The sequence below is a fragment of the Telopea speciosissima genome, unplaced genomic scaffold, assembly GCF_018873765.1.
Source record: "Telopea speciosissima isolate NSW1024214 ecotype Mountain lineage unplaced genomic scaffold, Tspe_v1 Tspe_v1.0437, whole genome shotgun sequence".
In the NCBI taxonomy this organism is placed as follows: Eukaryota; Viridiplantae; Streptophyta; class Magnoliopsida; order Proteales; family Proteaceae; genus Telopea; species Telopea speciosissima.
The window spans coordinates 692-18,160 of record NW_025317773.1 but is presented as its reverse complement, the minus strand read 5'-3'; the positions used below and the strand labels follow the sequence as shown (position 1 = coordinate 18,160).

The window sequence follows — 17,469 nt, the reverse complement described above, 5'->3', positions numbered from 1 at the left end:
TGGAATTTTCTTTCAGCGTACTGTTGGAATAAAGAGTTCTCTCCATTACACCAAAAGAACTTTCTATTAAGACGATCAAAGCCATCGAGAACTACTACCAACAATTGAATTAGAGGTATTGCAGATAACGTTGATTGGATTAATGGAGTATGCTTCTTGGCAACACTAAGAAACTTAGTTTTCCAAGAGCTAATTCACAAGATTCTTTCATGGAAGCTCTTCCAAACAAGATTAGATCATCTGCAAATGTCATTTGCGAAGTGGCCTTGCTGCCTCTTGAAGGCTGAATAAATGAGATGATTAGAGCTCGGCATACAGTGAATAAATAAGAGGATAGTGGATATTTCTCCCGTAGTCCTTTGGTAGGGGAAAAAGACTCTAGGAGGATTACCATTGAGAAGAATAAACTAGGTAGATTCTACACAGAATATTATCCTTTGAATCAAATCAGGATGAAATCCATAAGCTCCCAGAGTTTGACGAATAAAATTCCATTCAAGCTTAACATAGATGTTGCTCATATCTAATTTTACTGCCATGTAACCAAAGGTACCTCTTTTTTTTTTTTTGTCTTTCTTGAGAATACAATGAAGAAATTCATGACTAATTATCACATTATCTTGAATGAGCCAGACCTTAATGAATCCATTTTGATTGAGAGAGATACATTTGTGGAGAATAGGCGGAAGTCTATTCACAATAATTTTGATGATCACTTTGTAAATGAAATTGCAAAGACTTATGGACTGATCATTTCTGGACTTTAGGAATTAGAGTAATATAAGAATGGGGGAAGTTTTCATACACGGCTGTGTAAGCATCTCACAAAGAGTTGAAAAAGTCATAAAACCTCACCTATTAATTAATGCCTTGAAACTCCCACCCTCTCAAATACACAGGTTAGACAGCCGTGTACGAAAACTTTCTCCTATAAGTATTAGGCATAGTTTAAAAAACGAACTACTTTTTGAATGATACAACTGATCCGTATTGATATTCCGGCATCCTTGAACCATCTGAACCCGGCCTGAAATAAGAATTTCTGATCATATGGTCCGTGTATAACATGTTCTAGCGTTTCAACCATTCAATTTGATTCATCCTTTAGGGCAATCCATAAATCTTCTCATTGGATGGCTAGGATCATTTGATGTCATTGACTGTTGTTTGGTAAGGGGACCCATTTAATAGAATGGATGGGCAAATGGATTCAAATGCTAATGGGACAGTTGTTTGAGCCATGTGTCATTATGCTTTACATGTGACGTGCCGGAGGTATGGAATAAATGAAAGCAAGGGTCCTTTTAATATTTTGAGAGAGAGAGAAAGAGATCTGATATGAGACGTTTAGAGAATGATTTAAAATATTGTAAGCAAATAATTTTAAGTAGGCATGTGTTATATTATTTTTTTTGGTAGGGAATAAATGAAGGCAAGGGTTTTTTTAATATTTAGAGAGAGATCTGATATGAGAAAATGTGTTTAGAGAATGATTTAGAATATTTTAAGCAAATAATTTTAAGTAAGCATGTGTTATATATATTTTTTTGGGTAATTAGGCCAAACATTTTGGTGCTTGTCTGTGTAGTAAACGTTGGATGGGACAATAAAGGTGAAATGGTCAAAACCCCCTATTTTACAAATGGTTCCTTTCCCATGTGCGAACTGTTCATGAATCCCTAAATATAAAAGAAGTTTCAAAATATATTTTTGAAAAGATTTTTTGTTGTTCTGTCTTTCGCAAGGTTTGAACTCATGATTTTTCAGATGTTGTTTCTAATAAAGCAAAAGAGTTGGAACTTAGTCTCGGTTTCTTATGGAAGAGAGTAGAGTGAAGCTTATACTGCATAATGGGGGAATACAAGGGTAGGATTCAATGAAAGAATGACTCATTATGCTCTCTTATCTCTATGAGGTTCACGGTTTCTTTTCATACACATGCACGTCGAGTCATGTTGTGTGAGATTTCATTTTTGCTTGTTGTCAAACTTGTTTCCAGAAATTCATTCCTCACCATCAAATAAGATTTTTTTGACATCTTTTGTCTTTATCTCGATGGCAGTTATTGTTGGTTGAACGTCAACTAAAGTGTGTTCTAAGTTAAGGTTTGTCATGAACTTACCGACATGTTTTACACTGTTCGAAGTTGAAAGAGGTTTTCCTGACATCGGATAAACGTCGTCTTACGTTTCGCTGACGATGGTGATCTTACATTCCACACCATCCATAATGCATTGGGCATCGACAACTAGTTCTTTTGCATCTTCTCCTTAGAGACATTTTTGGGTCTTCCTAGATAGGTGTGCTTACTAGGGGTATCTCTCCTTTATAAATAGAGGACGTCTGAGAAATTTTAGATAAGTAGTGTTCTAGGTGTTCTACACTCTCTCTCTGATTTATCTTCAATTTTCACTATTATGAGAAGTGTTCTTATATTCCTGTTCTTGTTAATTGAGCACAACCCAAGTGTGTCCCGACATGGTCAATAAATGATTGCAACTACTAGAAGTGCTTGTTGAACCTATTTCATCTTGGAGGCTTAAGGAGAGTGGTCGGTGGCACGACTTAACTTTTGGTCATAGTAGATGAGTTTGTGATCATTCAAGAAGCAATACTACATTGTAGTAAATCCTTGTGGGTAACCTTTCAAGTCAAGATACATTTATCTTTCATTTGTCATTGTTCTATTTAAAATAGCATGTGTTCCAATGACGTTATAAATATTATTTAAAATATACAATAAAAAATAAAAAGCAAGGATATGTAAGCGTAGGCATTTCATCTTTCTATGAGAGCATATTTTTAAGAGCATGAAGGATAGGAATATTTTGTTATGAGTCATTTACTTTTTTTTTCATGTTTAAAAAGAAATTTTTTTTATCAATCATATGAAATCTATTTTGTTATAATACAATATTTTTAAAAGTTGAGACTTACAAAAGGATGAGATGCCACCATATTTTTAGAAGAATGTAGGATAAGAATATTTCGTTTGGAGTCATTTATGTTTTTTTATTTTTATAATTTTTTTAATTCAAACAAGGAAATTTATCAATCATATGAATTTTTATTACAATATATATTTTTTTAAAAGGGAGACATACACAAGAATGAGATGTCGTGTCAACAATATATATATCGTTGCTTTTTATGTATATTTTTTAAATTTTAAGTTTTATTTAAAACATTGTTAAGACATATACAAGTACCATAACTAACCTAAATATTAGAGAGAGTTTCTTGCCACCTCTTTTTATTCACCATGAAGTTACCAAAACAAAACATCCAACGATTTGACATTTCTCACTTTGCGCTGTCCAATCCAACACTCAGATTTTATGGTGTAAGAGGTTCTCTCCTCACCATAGGTGAAGGGAATCTTGATCTTTAAATATTTCAATTCATTAGTTAACAATGTTCAATTTTTCTCTCCTCGAAGACAATTTTCCTCAAGCAACGACAGCCATAATTGCGATAGGTAGGGTGCCAAGGATTAGTAAGAGATAATTTAGACCTTCAATAAATTGAGGGGAGAGGGGGTAGTAATGACCCTAGGGTGTATTTGGTTGGCAAAAAATGGATACAAAAGATAATAATAATAATAATAATAAACTTAATAAGACAAATAATGAAGATACAATGATGAGTTTATGCGTTTTTTTTTCTATTGTTTTAAATTTTTTTTCTTTTCTTATCAACCAAACACACTCTAGATCCTTGAATGTTTCTTTCATCGTTGAATCCTTTCTAACACAACAACCCCTCCACCATACATTTGATTGTCCCCTCCAGCATGCATTCGATGGCTCAAAACATTCGGGCATGCTCCCAAATGCCTCCAATCGTCAAATGTGCGGTTGGAGGGGCTGGCGCGCTAGAAAGGATTTTTTTCCTAAAACCACACCCAATGAAATTCACAAAAAATCACAAGTATAGGCATTGGGCCAAAAGGTAGAAGCATCCATTGTGGACCGTGGAACGTGCCAGCTTGTGAAAGTTAACAAGGCAGTTAAGATTAGTTATTTAAATCACAGGGGGTTCTTAACGGACCCGTCTTTCTGTTTTTTTATGTTACGGCTGTTTACTTTCAAAGTTCACAACTGGTCAGCGTTGCTTTCCAGCTTTTATTCAATTTTTAGAATCTGTGCAACACACAAAAGAAAAGGTTTTTTTAAGCAAAAAAATAAATTACGACGTAGGGTATTTGTGAGGTGTCCTCTCCATGGCCACTCCCTTGGTGGGCCTAACATTGTAGGGCCCATCAATTTGGGTTAATGATTTGGAGTCTAGCGAAAGAACACCGTCGGATCATCCTACTGTGCCGTAGTCTTTGGGGGTTGTGTGTGTGAGCAACACAGGAACAGAAGGTGGCTCGTGATAAATAACCACGTGCCAAATTTCTAGGAACCCGAAGAAATCGGAGAAGAGAGAACTTTCCTTACGACAATTATTCACATGCGTCCCGATTTCTTGGTTGACAAGTCAAACAAATAAATTTAAAAAAAATTAGAAAAAAACCCCCAACACCTTTCACTGACCAGAGAGGCAGAGACAGTTAACGTTTCCACCGTCTTCGGATTCTTACAAATAGCGTGTAGCGAGGTAAAGTGAAGAAAAAGATCTTTCGGTTCGGCTTTGTCGCTTGTTCTTAAGTCTTCACGCCCATTCTATATATTCGTAACGATCCCTAGGGAACCGTTTTTCATATTTCTGCAGTGATTTTCTGGTTTCATCTGAGAAACAGAGCTTGCAAAGATGCGTGTCTTCTCCTTTTACGAGAAAGCTTCTCGAGCTTTTCATGACTATCCTTCGCTCTCTAAGCTGATTGTTATCTTCACAGTCAGGTCTTCTTTTAACTTCTCCTGTTTTATTAAGAGTTCCGATTTTTTTCTATGGTTACTTTTGTGTTAGTGTAGTTATAATGGTTCTTTTATTGAATTTAGAGATTTTTGGCGTGTGAGATGGCTTCTTTTGGATCGAAATGAATGTTAAATGTATTGCTTCTTATAATTTAGTGATCATAGTTGTTGTATTATGAAAAGTCAATCTTGTGGTTTAAGTTTTATTTGTTGAGTGAATCCCTGCAACTTTGTTTGATCTTATTGAGGATTCAACTTTCATTCTACTTAATCCAGTTCTTAAGTGGCTATAGCTAAACTGCAGAATTTTTTAGGATTTTGAGAGACTGAATTTGAATTTGATTAATTGGTTGAGATCCGGTAACAGCATTAGCATCATTAAACTATTACTTTCTCTCTGTGTTAGATCAGTCTGTATTTTCGAAGAATATTTCGTTTTTACATCAACATACCTTATGTTGATTAGTTTATACTCCATAGATCTTGGGACTCTTTATGTAAGATCAGTCTGTATCTTCAATTAATACGTCGTTTTTACATCAACATATGTTGATTAGTTTATACACAGTAGATCTTGGGTGTTGGGGTTGGGGGTGTAAATGAATAGCCGAAATCCATTTTTGAATCCGTGTCCGTATCCGTTTAGCACTATTCGAATCCGTCCAAAAGCAAAACGGATGTGGCTATGGATAGGCTATAACTATCCAAAAAATTATATTTACATGTAAACGGATAAAATATCCGATCCGTATCCGTGTCCGTATCCGTTTAGCACTATCCGAATCCATCCGAAAGCTAATCAGATGCGGATGCGGATGCGGATATAGCACTATCCGAGCCGAATCCGATCCGTTTACATCCCTATTTGGGGTGGGCCATATGAGGTGAATTCTGCTCCTCTCCAACTCCTTCCCAAACAGACACAAGCAGGGTGGGGTCCACCCCTGCTTGTGTCTGGAGCTCCTTCTAACTATGCTTTACATGTGGCATGTGTAACTGTCTGAGGTAGTAGATAATCCCCAATGAGGGCATCTCACGGGATGAACGTTGATATGGTGAGATGAATGCAATTATACAAGCCTTCTTATTCAGTCAGATGGTTGCAAGACTAAGGATTATTGAAAGTCTAGTAGTTGGTTCTATCCACCAGATTGAGGTGATTTTCCACAAGGAGATCTCTCTTGTGGTTCTCAATCCTCTTGATATGTGCCATGCATTCAGCAAAGGAGTTGCTTTTGCCTCATTGTTCAACTCTGATTTGAGTATCTTCTAAAATCTTCCAACTGTCCAAACATTATTTTCTACTTCTTTTTCTGACAGGAATTTTCTGTTAGCTCTTCTAGTTTAGAACACGGTTTTGGTTTTATATCAGATTCTACAATGTGATTGCACTTGTTTCTCTAGCCCTGTTTACAGAGATCCTAATCTGATTCAAGAATGTATCTGGATATTTCAATTTGTTAAGGGTGAAGGAGCTTAATCCTAGCTTACTGTAGCAATGTGATAGTGTGAGTTGAATTATTATAATCGATTGATGAACTTAATTGAAGGGAAAAAGAGGAAATACAGGAAGGAAACATTAAAACAAGTGGGGAAGAAGACACACTCTGTATAGGAAGTACATTACGACTCCATCTTAATTAACGCTCCCCAAAAGCCAATGACAGTGTGTACATGTGCATGTGTGCAAATTAGTCAATCATTCAGTGGTATCATTTCCAACTGACAAAGATTTCATGACATGATAAGAAACAGTCATATTGTAGTTGCAGCAAAGGACTTAAGTATTAGGATACATTTGCATGGTCTTGTATAGCCCTAGCCTTATCTTTCTTACCTGCGAAACATTTTTGCACCAAAAACTTTTACCTTATATCTCCTATTAGTTGTTATGAATACAGGGGACCCCTTAATGTTGAATGCTGGATTGCTTTGCTTTGAACTCTTTTCCGGTTTCTTTTTCTCCTTTAAAATTTTTACTTCCAGATCCGGAACTAATTTCCTCCCATTTCCATGTCAATGGCTTCTTAAAAACTAATCTCCTTTTTCATACTTTTTTCTGAACTTGAAAAACTTAAGATGCCATGTTTTTCTTTTTTTTTTTCTTTTTTTGATATATCTCATTTGTTTTCCCTCTCTAACACGTACTCAGTACATTGGCTATTGCAGTAGTGGTGGTCTTTTGGCTTATTCTGATTCAAAATCATACCACATTGCAAATAATGTTGATTCATCTCATACGGATAACAAGAAAAAGAAAGTGGTGGTTCTTGGAACTGGTTGGGCTGGGATGAGTTTCTTGAAAAATCTTGATAGTTCCAAGTACGAAGTTCAGGTGGTGTCACCTCGTAACTATTTTGCATTTACCCCTTTATTGCCAAGTGTTACATGTGGGACGGTGGAGGCACGCAGTATTGTTGAGCCAATCCGTAACATTATCGGGAAGGTAAAGACACATCTATCTGATTGACACGTAATTATAGATCTGTTCAATGAGACAGTACTCATTTATAATATGTTCTCTAAGGTTGTCTTTTGCAAATTTCAACCCTCCGCACATTATTGTCGCTGTTGTGCAAGCATTACCATACTGTTTTGGTTCAGCTATGCGATCACATCAAGTCAAGACACTAAACACGTTCCTATTATAGTCAGAGTAAACCATTCCTATGATAGGCATTTGTTGAATGGAACTTTATTTGGTATCTTAATCCAAAGCCCTTTGTACCGGTATCAGTCCCTCTTTTAGGGCTGAATGGCCTCACAATCGTATGATTTTTCTCATGCAAACATCATTGATATGAGGTGTTACATAACTGACCATGAGAAATTGATACAACAGCAACTGGCCACATGAGGATCTTAAATTTCCTAATGATATATTTTTAAATTTATCATATATGAAGATAATGTTGTAGAAGCATGTGTATATGCAGCATAAAATTACTCATTTCTACTCTAAAAGGAGGGATGGTAAATGTATTGGTAATTGGTATGAATGCTTGTTGAGGTAAACAGCTTGGGGTAGGTTACCATAGTACAGCAATGTGGTTTGTTGTTTGGCTTTTGCTTGACTTGTTTATATATGAGTAATTATCATTTCGACATGCATCTTTTTTATAGGATGTTTTAGCACAATGACACCCTTGTATTTTTCCATATCTATGGCAGAAAAAGGGACAAATTCTATTTTGTGAAGCTGAGTGTACCAAGATTGATGCACCAAACAAGAAAGTTCATTGCCGGACCATTCAACAGATGGGTTCAAAAGGGAAAGAAGAATTTGTTGTAGACTATGATTACCTGGTGATAGCCATGGGAGCTCGTTCCAACACCTTCAACACACCGGGTGTTGAGGAGAATTGCCATTTCTTGAAGGTAACTTCCTTGGTTGAAATGATTTTATATGTTTAATACACTTCTGGAAAGGGAGGTTCTATCTGTGATGATTTTATTGAATGGGAACTCTGCAAGGCATTGGATTCTGATGGATTTCCACAGTTGTCAGGGTGGATCCTAACATCCATGTGGCTTCCTGCTTTTGCATTGTAGTTTGGTGAAATTCTTTCCTCTTTGTAGGAAGTGTAAGAGAAAATTTGATAGTGATGTTGTATTTTTTTCATTTTAATGGGATTTAAGTGACTTATTACTTGTCTGCATAGAACTTCTACTTCTGTTATGTTCATTAACAATGCTGTCCTTCATGCAGGAAGTAGAAGATGCTTTAAGGATCCGTAGAAGTGTGATTGATTGTTTTGAAAGGGCCACCCTTCCTAATATAAGTGAAGAAGACAGGAAGAAAAATCTTCATTTCGTAGTCGTTGGAGGTGGTCCAACGGGTGTGGAATTTGCCGCTGAGCTTCATGACTTTGTCAATGAAGATTTAGTTAAATTGTACCCCAAGGCCAAGGATCTTGTAGAGATAACACTTCTTGAGGCAGGAGGTCATATATTGAACATGTAAGGAAGAATACAGTATATTTCTAAGCTATCATATTTATCAATCATAGATGTGTTTAATCTCATTAGCTTATATTCTGCCATGTCAGATTCAGTACTAATTCTAAGCAGACATTTAACTGTGATGGAATATTGGTATCCTCCCTATTTATACCAAAAGCTCACAGGATTTAGACAGGCTGACAAATAAACATTCAGTTTATAAGAATGTCTAGTTGTGACGCTAATGCTACTAATTTGGTATGGCATTTTTATAGGGATCTTGATATGACAGTTAACCTACAGAATTCTCAGGTTAACTTCATTAGATGAATTTCCTAGGAGATAAAGTCCTTGATTCTTGGCCAAATTATATTCACCCAATGTTCAATTTGGTGAATGGTCTCTCAAAATGAAGATGATTTGTGTTGTCCTTGAAACAAAAATGTAGTATATCTATACATGAGTACAATACTATTTTACTAAAGTACAAACTGTGAATAAACAGATTTAACCATACAAAAGGTCCAAAGATACAAAAATATATCTTATATGCAAAAGAAAGGCATGTTTCAAAGAAAAAGTTCATAATAACTTCTGGACCTCTAGTTGACTACCTTCAGCACCTATTTTTGTATTATATTATTTATGCCTCCTCTTTTGCCATTTGTGGCACACTTTCTTTTGTTGAATTTTTTATCTTTTGCTCATCAACTTGTTCTGATGCCTCTAGAACTCCTAATTTTGCAGGTTTGATAAACGGATCACTGCTTTTGCAGAAGAAAAGTTTTCAAGAGAAGGTATTAATTTGAAAACAGGATCAATGGTTGTAAAAGTAACTGATAGTGCCATCTCTACTAAGGAAATGAAAAGTGGGGAGATTTCTTCTACACCATATGGGATGGTTGTTTGGTCAACTGGAATCGGGACTCGCCCTGTTATTATGGAATTTATGAAGCAAATTGGTCAGGTGAATTCATTTGGGCCCATGCAGCTCTTTGATCTTCTACTCCATTTCTTTAAATTTGTTCTGGTTTTGTTTTATTGACCAATTACCATTGGGATTTATCCATATTGATGATAGTTTCTTTTTTGGTGTTGTTTCTTATATTAACAAAAATCTATTGTCTGAACACAGAATAATAGGCGTGTTTTAGCAACTGATGAATGGCTGCGTGTCGAGGGCTGTACAAACATATATGCACTTGGTGATTGTGCCACTATAAATCAACGCAAAGTCATGGTATTTTCAGCCTTTTATTGGTTTCCCTATTTGTTCCCCTCCAAAAGTTGGTGCTATGGACTGGTTGTTCAATTTCTGTTTATCTATAACTGTTTTTTTAACCTAATAGATATATTTTATTTAAATGTTAAGCATTCAAATTGAAGTTGTAAAAATCTGTTTATGATGGCATTAATTTTTTTCTGCATGATTTAAGTGATAGTGTTGGCCGAGTTGCATAATAGTTTGTCTATTTCTTCTTCTTTTTTATCCCCCCCCCCCCCACCCCTAGGAAAGGTAAATTAGTCGCAATTGAATTCAGAAACCTGGATGCTTTGTTGCCCAAACAATTGCATTAAGAGTCTCCTTAAAAGTAAGAGGACCACATGCATTAGCCAAAATTCTTAATGCTTCATTGCTTCCTATTGTGCTATATATCATCACTTTCTTCATTTACTGGGCAAGAACCTCAGGCTGTCCAGTGTAGTTTGTATTCAAGTTTCCTGCTTCATATTTTAGGTGGATCCTTCTAGTGAGCATATAGGATTTTTAGGTGGCTTTTTTGCTTCAATTTACTTATTTAGGTTGTGTGCTCTACTCTTGTTGGTTATATTGATGTTCATAAACTGATTCCTCTGATTTGTTAGCCTGGCCTTGAGGTTATGGGTTTGAACCCATGTTGTACCAGAAGGAAAATGAATATATGCAAAGTGCCTATTGTTTGCCTTTGTGAAATTGTAGTATTAATTCGGGATAAAGGTGCCACTAGTCTACATAATCAATACAAATTTTCTTAGTTTGTGTGAACTTCTCCATGTACTCCTATAGGAGTACTGAGGTTTTCATATGATTTTCTGTTTGCAACTTATTCGATTTGGATAGCAATACAAATTTGGCCAGTTCCTATTTTCTGATGCGCATCCTGTGGCATTTACTGCCTGACATAAGTCCAAGGACTCCGTATCAATCACTTTTTAGAAGCTTTTGCCATGCAATGATAGTGGTGATTTAATATTCAAGTTGAAGTCACAACATTGAAGATTGGTTACTGTTAATGTCCTTTGATCTTGAACTGAAGCCTTTTTTTTCCCTGCCACTCGAACCTGGTTCTAGCTCTGAAGATTCAGATTTTACATCATCATCTACAAGCCTGAACTGGCATGTTGTGTTATTAACAACATGTTACCAATCCTTTTGTGCAAAACCTTTCAATACAAGACAACTTGCTTCAGAACAACCAAGTGAAAGCTTCACATAACCACAACATATTGTATTGATATAAAGCCCAAAGTTGCAAAGAATCTTGAATAGAAATCAGAACTGCAACATTCCAAAAGGATGCAATAAGGAAAGAGATAACAAAAATTTTTAAATTTCCTTGGACCAATTACATTTATTTATTGACATAATCCTTCAAAGGATTAGCAGTTATGTCAAATCAAACTTACAAGATAGATTTTATAATTTGTACCTTTTTGTGAATTGTAGAATCAAATTACATTATTGTCCTGTGTTCTGTTATTTATTTCCTTCCCAAATTTCTTTTGGGAAATCTGCATACAGGAGGATATTTCAGTAATATTTGATAAAGCGGACAAGGACAAGTCTGGTACTCTAACAGTTCAAGAAGTCCAAGAAGTCATCGGAGACATTATAGTCAGGTATCCTCAGGTGGAACTTTATTTGAAGAATCAGAAGATGAAAAATCTTGTAGATCTGTTAAAGGATTCAAATGGGGATAATGAAAAGAAATCCCTTGAAGTGGACATTGAAGCACTGAAGTCGGCTCTATCCCAAGTGGATTCCCAGATGAAGAATCTTCCTGCAACAGCTCAGGTGAGATTTTTATTAACTAGTATTTGTTAGTGATGATAAGTTAAGAGTTATTTTACCATCTGATTACGTCTTGCTAAGAAATTTCTAGTTAAATTTCCTCCTCATCTTATGGTGGCTTTCCAGGTTGCTAGTCAACAGGGTGCTTATCTTGCTAGGTGTTATAATCGTATGGAGAAGTGTGAAGAAAACCCTGAAGGTCCACTCAGGTTCAGGGGAGAAGGACGCCATCGGTTCCGTCCCTTTCAGTGAGTTCAACTTCATTTATAGGCATCTTTATGTCTTCCTTGAGGCTTTGTTTGGTTTGGTGTAAAAATTTTCAGGAGTAACTTCTTTTGGCTCCATCTGTTTCTAGGTAAAAAAAAAAAAAAACTACATAGAAATAAAATCTTCAGATAAAAATCTATGCAGAAGGATAAGATGTTACCTGAAAATTTCCTTTTAGATGGTTTTTACCTTAAAAACAGAGCCTTTCGGAGGCAGCCAGCAGATGGCCTTGGAATCAATAAATCCAGTGATAAGAAAGAGCTGAAGAATCGAGATATCAAAACTGTATAAATCAAGGTTCAGAATAGAACATGACAAATGATTAATTTAAAAAATCTCATGAGAGAGAGGTTCCAAGTACAAGGCCTAGAATCTATATCTACACTCCAATTCCTTAATTTGATCTCACTAATTGCCCCAATATGGCATGCAGCACCTCCTGGTGTAGCATTTTTGTAGTCCACAAATCCTCTTTTCTGCCGCACAAGCGGGTGTGCCTCACGATACGTATATAGAGGGGGGGAGGCCACAGGGAGGAGAGTGTGTCTCAGTAGTTATGAGAGGGTGTGTAAATTATTGTACTCTCAAGAGATTGAATCATGTCTGTATCAGATAGCAACATTCTGAAATACATCTCCCACATGCCAACCATGTCAAAAGTGATTTTACCAAAGTATTCTGTGGCAAACCTGATCTATGATTTGGGTTGAAATGCTCCAGTAAGATACTTAATTGCCCTAACCATGAAGAATCTGGCACTCCACCACACAATTGCAGTAACATCGTGTCTTTTTTGAAGTTGCATACTTTGAAATTCCCCAGTTCTGTGGTTAGATCCCATAGTACAAATATTGAAGATTTCTTCAATGGTTATGATCACGTTATTGATATTTTTTATTCCTATAGTTTGGTAACAATTAGTTACACATCTGCTCAGGTATGGATAATAAGAAAAATCCATGTAATATTATTGAGAACTAGAGTTTTCCAGCTAGCTCTGCGTAGATGATGATTTTATCAACAAATTGAGTTTTTATTATGTGGCTTGACTCCTGATACCCTGCAGGTACAAGCATTTGGGGCAATTTGCTCCCCTGGGAGGAGAACAAACAGCAGCTCAATTGCCAGGAGATTGGGTTTCTATAGGTCACAGCAGCCAGTGGCTTTGGTATTCTGTATACGCCAGGTAAATCTTCCTGCTTCCCCCTCTCCCCTTCTCATGTATATTATGTAAAGTTGGCTTATCGATTTGGCTATTAGCAGATAGTTGATCTTAGTTTATTTTCTTTATTCAGCAAGCAAGTCAGTTGGCGCAGTAGGGCTTTGGTTGTATCTGACTGGATGAGGCGATTCATTTTTGGGAGAGACTCAAGTCGCATCTGAGGCACAAAATTTGAAATGCTTATAGACAACCTCCCAGTTTATACTCCTCTACAAGCTTTGCTTATGCAGATGTCTTTAGTCCTTTGTTTTCCACTTTTCCAATTGAAGTATGAGAAAAATGCCTATGTTTTTTTTTTTTTGTGTTTTTTTTTCAGTTGACATTCTTTTTGAAATTCATTATTTTATGGTCCAATATCTGTAGAATTTCATCAAAAATCATCACAGTTAAATGATTCTTTTTAGCAATAAAATAAAATGATAAAAAGGTAATTTCTTCATTTTACAGTTTTATTTTGATCACCTGTTATTAATTTGATCGCTGATCATGGTTGGATCTACTACTTGTATAAGATGTTTAATGTAGGATACCTTCGTGGTTGCAAGAGAAATAAAATGAAAGGAAGTGAAATCAAATTAATATTAAAATGCATGATTGATGATTGATACCAATGCATTGCATATCATTGAGCACGCCTTTGTGATGTTTGATGAGGATCATATGTGGGGGATTCAATAGCCAACCCCCAAATTTTGATATTAGTTTTGCTTTTATTCCCTATTGCTTTTTATTATCTTTTTCTTTAGTGGTCTATCCATATGGATACTGGTGTTCATAAATTATAAGATACATGGATAGGTGGGTCTTCTTTACTCAAACCATGATTATAGTAATGCTGGTTTAGTTAGTTAATAAAGACTTAAGGATTTTTAAAAAATAAAAAATGTGAGCCCATCAAGAGGAAGTTGCTTATTTTGATGGTCGAGTCAGGTTTTATTTATGTTATTTTAATTTAATTAATAGGGAAAAAGATTGCTAACTAGTCATCCTCATAGACAAAGAAGTGTGCGAAAAGATCGTTCAGCCCCCAATGAAATTAAAAATCCTATCCAATCCAATGGTTTTGTTCGCACTCATTGGTCCCCACACTGGTACAGGGGGTTACATGACCGGTTAGTGTTCTCTAGACCTAGTTCTTATTTTTATTTTTATTTTTAAATGATAGTTCTCTTGCCCTAGTTAATAATAACTTTAAGGAGCTTGGTTCCTGAACAAACATGATAGGGACTTTTCCTACACGTCATATTAGGTGTTGATAAATGAGGCTCCAATTTTGTGGATAGGTAAACCCTAGGTTGCCTATTCACATATCAAGTTTCAGCTCTATCTAAGATTTTATGTGGAAAAACAATGCTTTGAAAGTCCAGCACTATGGGAGGCTGCATGGTAGTGGTCGAAATATGATAATTGTCCGTTTGCATACACAGGAATATGCCAATACATGCGATGGTAATCGATTGAATTATGTTCTGGAATTTGACATCTAGCTAATCAATATCACGACTTTTCTATCCAACAGTCAGAATAACCACATCATAAGTCCATGCAGTAATATTTGAATTGAATATATAAGAAAGATTCCTACCACCAAAATAGTTAGACATAAAAGAGAGGCTTCAGCACCCAATATAAGAACACCTAATTTAGATCTACTATATCTTTCTGTTGGTGATAAATTCAGCAACTAAACCTTGGATGGTTCGGAGTAGAGGATTGTTTGGTATGCATTCTTATTCTCAAATCCTAGAATTAAGTCCAAGAACGGACACATTTTGGAATGCCCTTTTTGATCCATTCTGTGTTTTCGTTCTATTTTGGATTTCGGCTCGTGAAACAGCAATGAGTACGGTAAGACTAGTACAGATGAACATCCCTGCTCTCTGTCTCTCTCATGCGCGCGCACCTTCTCCCCTCCCTCTTTCATCTCCCTGGTAACCCAACACATCTCACCTCCTCTATGGTGTCATCCACCAGACTTCAATCTTTCTAGTCAGTCTTCGAAGCCCCTAACTCTCTGACCCCCTCTGCAACTTTCCCAACACCACTACCACACCATTTGCTTTTCTATTGAAGAAATGCAAATGTCTCCGAAGCCTGATGTATCCATCAAGAAATCCTAGTTAGAGATGTCTCATAGGCATGGCAAGTGACACCATCACCATGTGAATTTTTATCCGTTGCTATGCGCATCGTGCGATGCAGATGCTACCGTCTCTAACTAGGCACATGGCATATTATTAATCCAACGGTCAAATGAAAATGGGCAATCTGTAATCCACTTTCCATCTCACATACTCTCGTTCTGCCAAAACCCGACCCGAAAATACAAAAACCTCCTCTCGTTTTTTGGTTTCTCTCGGACTCTTCCCCCTTCATTTCCGATTGTCTCCATCTTCTTCCCTAGAGGAACGAAGCTCCCCTAGGTCATGAAAATGAAAAAATTACAGCCCCTTATCGTATTGTATTAATTCTAAAAGATTCCTATTCTCTCCTGGAAATATTTTCTTTTCTGTGCAATATTAACTAAGACAGGAAAATGGAAGCTCTCTGAATTCTTAATGCTGCTGATTTCGATTCTCCCAAGTTTCTACGTACTTAGTGGGTTTCTACATACTTGTAAGCCATTATCTCTGAACAGAACTCCACTACTTTTTCAGTTATAGTAGGTTTATGCTTCAAAACTCCACTGCTTTATGGGAAGCAATGGGTTTTGATAATGGGATTTAAACATTGGAAAAGGATGTTCAATGGAAGTAGGAGGAGGATTTAGAGAATAAAAGGCAAAGGGTTTCGGTGGATTGGGTGGTGTTGGTTGGAGAATCAATGGGGACTTGGGATTTAATTAGAAATGGAGAGATAGAGGTAAGGTACCGGTGGTAATGAGATGGGAATTTCGGTTAGGGTTTCTAAATCAGAGAAAAACTCAAATGAAGATGGGGGAAACGATAGAGAATAAGGTATGGATTGCGGTTACTAGGGTTAAGCAAGACAAATCAGGAAAAAAGTGGAAAAGAAGGAGAAGAGGAAGTCGATTTGATACGGCCTGCGATTGTTCTTCCCCATCGCAGGTGAGTTCCGACGGCTCCGTGTCTCTAAAGCCCATTACACGTTATTCTTTCTACCCTATTTGTCCATTGAGGAAAAAAATATAGTTCAGAGAAATTGAATGTGTTGTTATCATCAATTCAAAGTTCAAACACAATCTGAAGTAAGGAAAATCAGAGAATGGGAAAATGAAAGTGAAAATCAGATGGGTTTCAATCTAGGATGGCTTTTTGTATTTTTCGGGTCGGGTTTTGGTAGGACGAGAGAATGAAAGATGGAAAGTGGATTACAGATTACCGTTGGATTAGTAACATGCCAGGTGCCTTCATCCTAGGTGGTGCTGGACGCTCCAGCTCCCGCCACAGCAGGGCAGGAGCCAAATCCATTCAAACGCCTCTCCCAAATGGTGATGGTTATCTGAACGGCTGAACCCCACCTTTTTGTGTTGGTTATAACGGCCTTGGCCATCATACACCTTTGAGTTCCTTTGAACCGGCTCACAGCTCTTTTGGGTCTGCTCCTAGACTCTTCAGATGGGTTACACTAGGAGTGTCAATTGGTTCGGTTCTAGGTTATTGGTCTGATTCCTGGTTCTAGTCCAAAATTGACATTAAGGGTGTCAAAACCAAATCGAAACCGTTTAATGAAACTGAACCAAGCCGTCTAAATTGAAACGACAGATTGTTTAATACATGGTCCGATTATGGTTTTAGAAATGACACCGTTTATTTAATTGGTTCAGTACGTTTTAGAATATTTAATCCAACGATTTCAACCCGTGTAATCCAATTAAAACCAATTATAATCAGACTGTATAATCGATTAAAAACCTAACAAAATTTTTTTTTTTTTTGGGAATAAACAAAATGTCAAAACCTAGCCAATAGCAACCACTAACTACTAAGTAGACACATTTCTTCAATTAATGATTTCCTTTTTCCAAAAAATAAAACAGATAATTTAATAAGTAATAACTAATAACTAATAAGTAGTATTAGTAAATAGAGTAGTAAATGTAAATCGGTAAACAATCTTCTACCAAAAAAAAAGAAAAATAGGTAACCAGTAAACCCTAACGGCCT

At 36.4% G+C, this 17,469-nt stretch overlaps 1 protein-coding gene across 1 annotated transcript; it reads left to right on the top strand.

Annotated features, from left to right (window-relative positions):
- Nucleotides 1-4,713: 4,713 nt before the first annotated feature.
- LOC122648078 (external alternative NAD(P)H-ubiquinone oxidoreductase B3, mitochondrial-like) lies at nt 4,714-13,638 on the top strand. Its single transcript, XM_043841345.1, has 10 exons — nt 4,714-4,844; nt 7,029-7,305; nt 8,031-8,237; nt 8,569-8,819; nt 9,549-9,768; nt 9,937-10,041; nt 11,584-11,856; nt 11,980-12,101; nt 13,187-13,306; nt 13,416-13,638. Exons 1-10 carry the CDS (start codon nt 4,756-4,758, stop codon nt 13,501-13,503), a joined length of 1,752 nt encoding a protein of 583 aa, XP_043697280.1. The 5' UTR covers nt 4,714-4,755; the 3' UTR covers nt 13,504-13,638.
- Nucleotides 13,639-17,469: the final 3,831 nt, after the last annotated feature.

Coding starts and splice junctions, on each gene's coding strand:
- LOC122648078 (XM_043841345.1), top strand. CDS start 4,756: ATGCGTGTCTTCTCCTTTTACGAGAAAGCTTCTCGAGCTTTTCATGAC. Junction 4,845..7,028: donor ATTGTTATCTTCACAGTCAG/GTCTTCTTTTAA, acceptor TGGCTATTGCAG/TAGTGGTGGTCTTTTGGCTT. Junction 8,820..9,548: donor GGAGGTCATATATTGAACAT/GTAAGGAAGAAT, acceptor CTAATTTTGCAG/GTTTGATAAACGGATCACTG.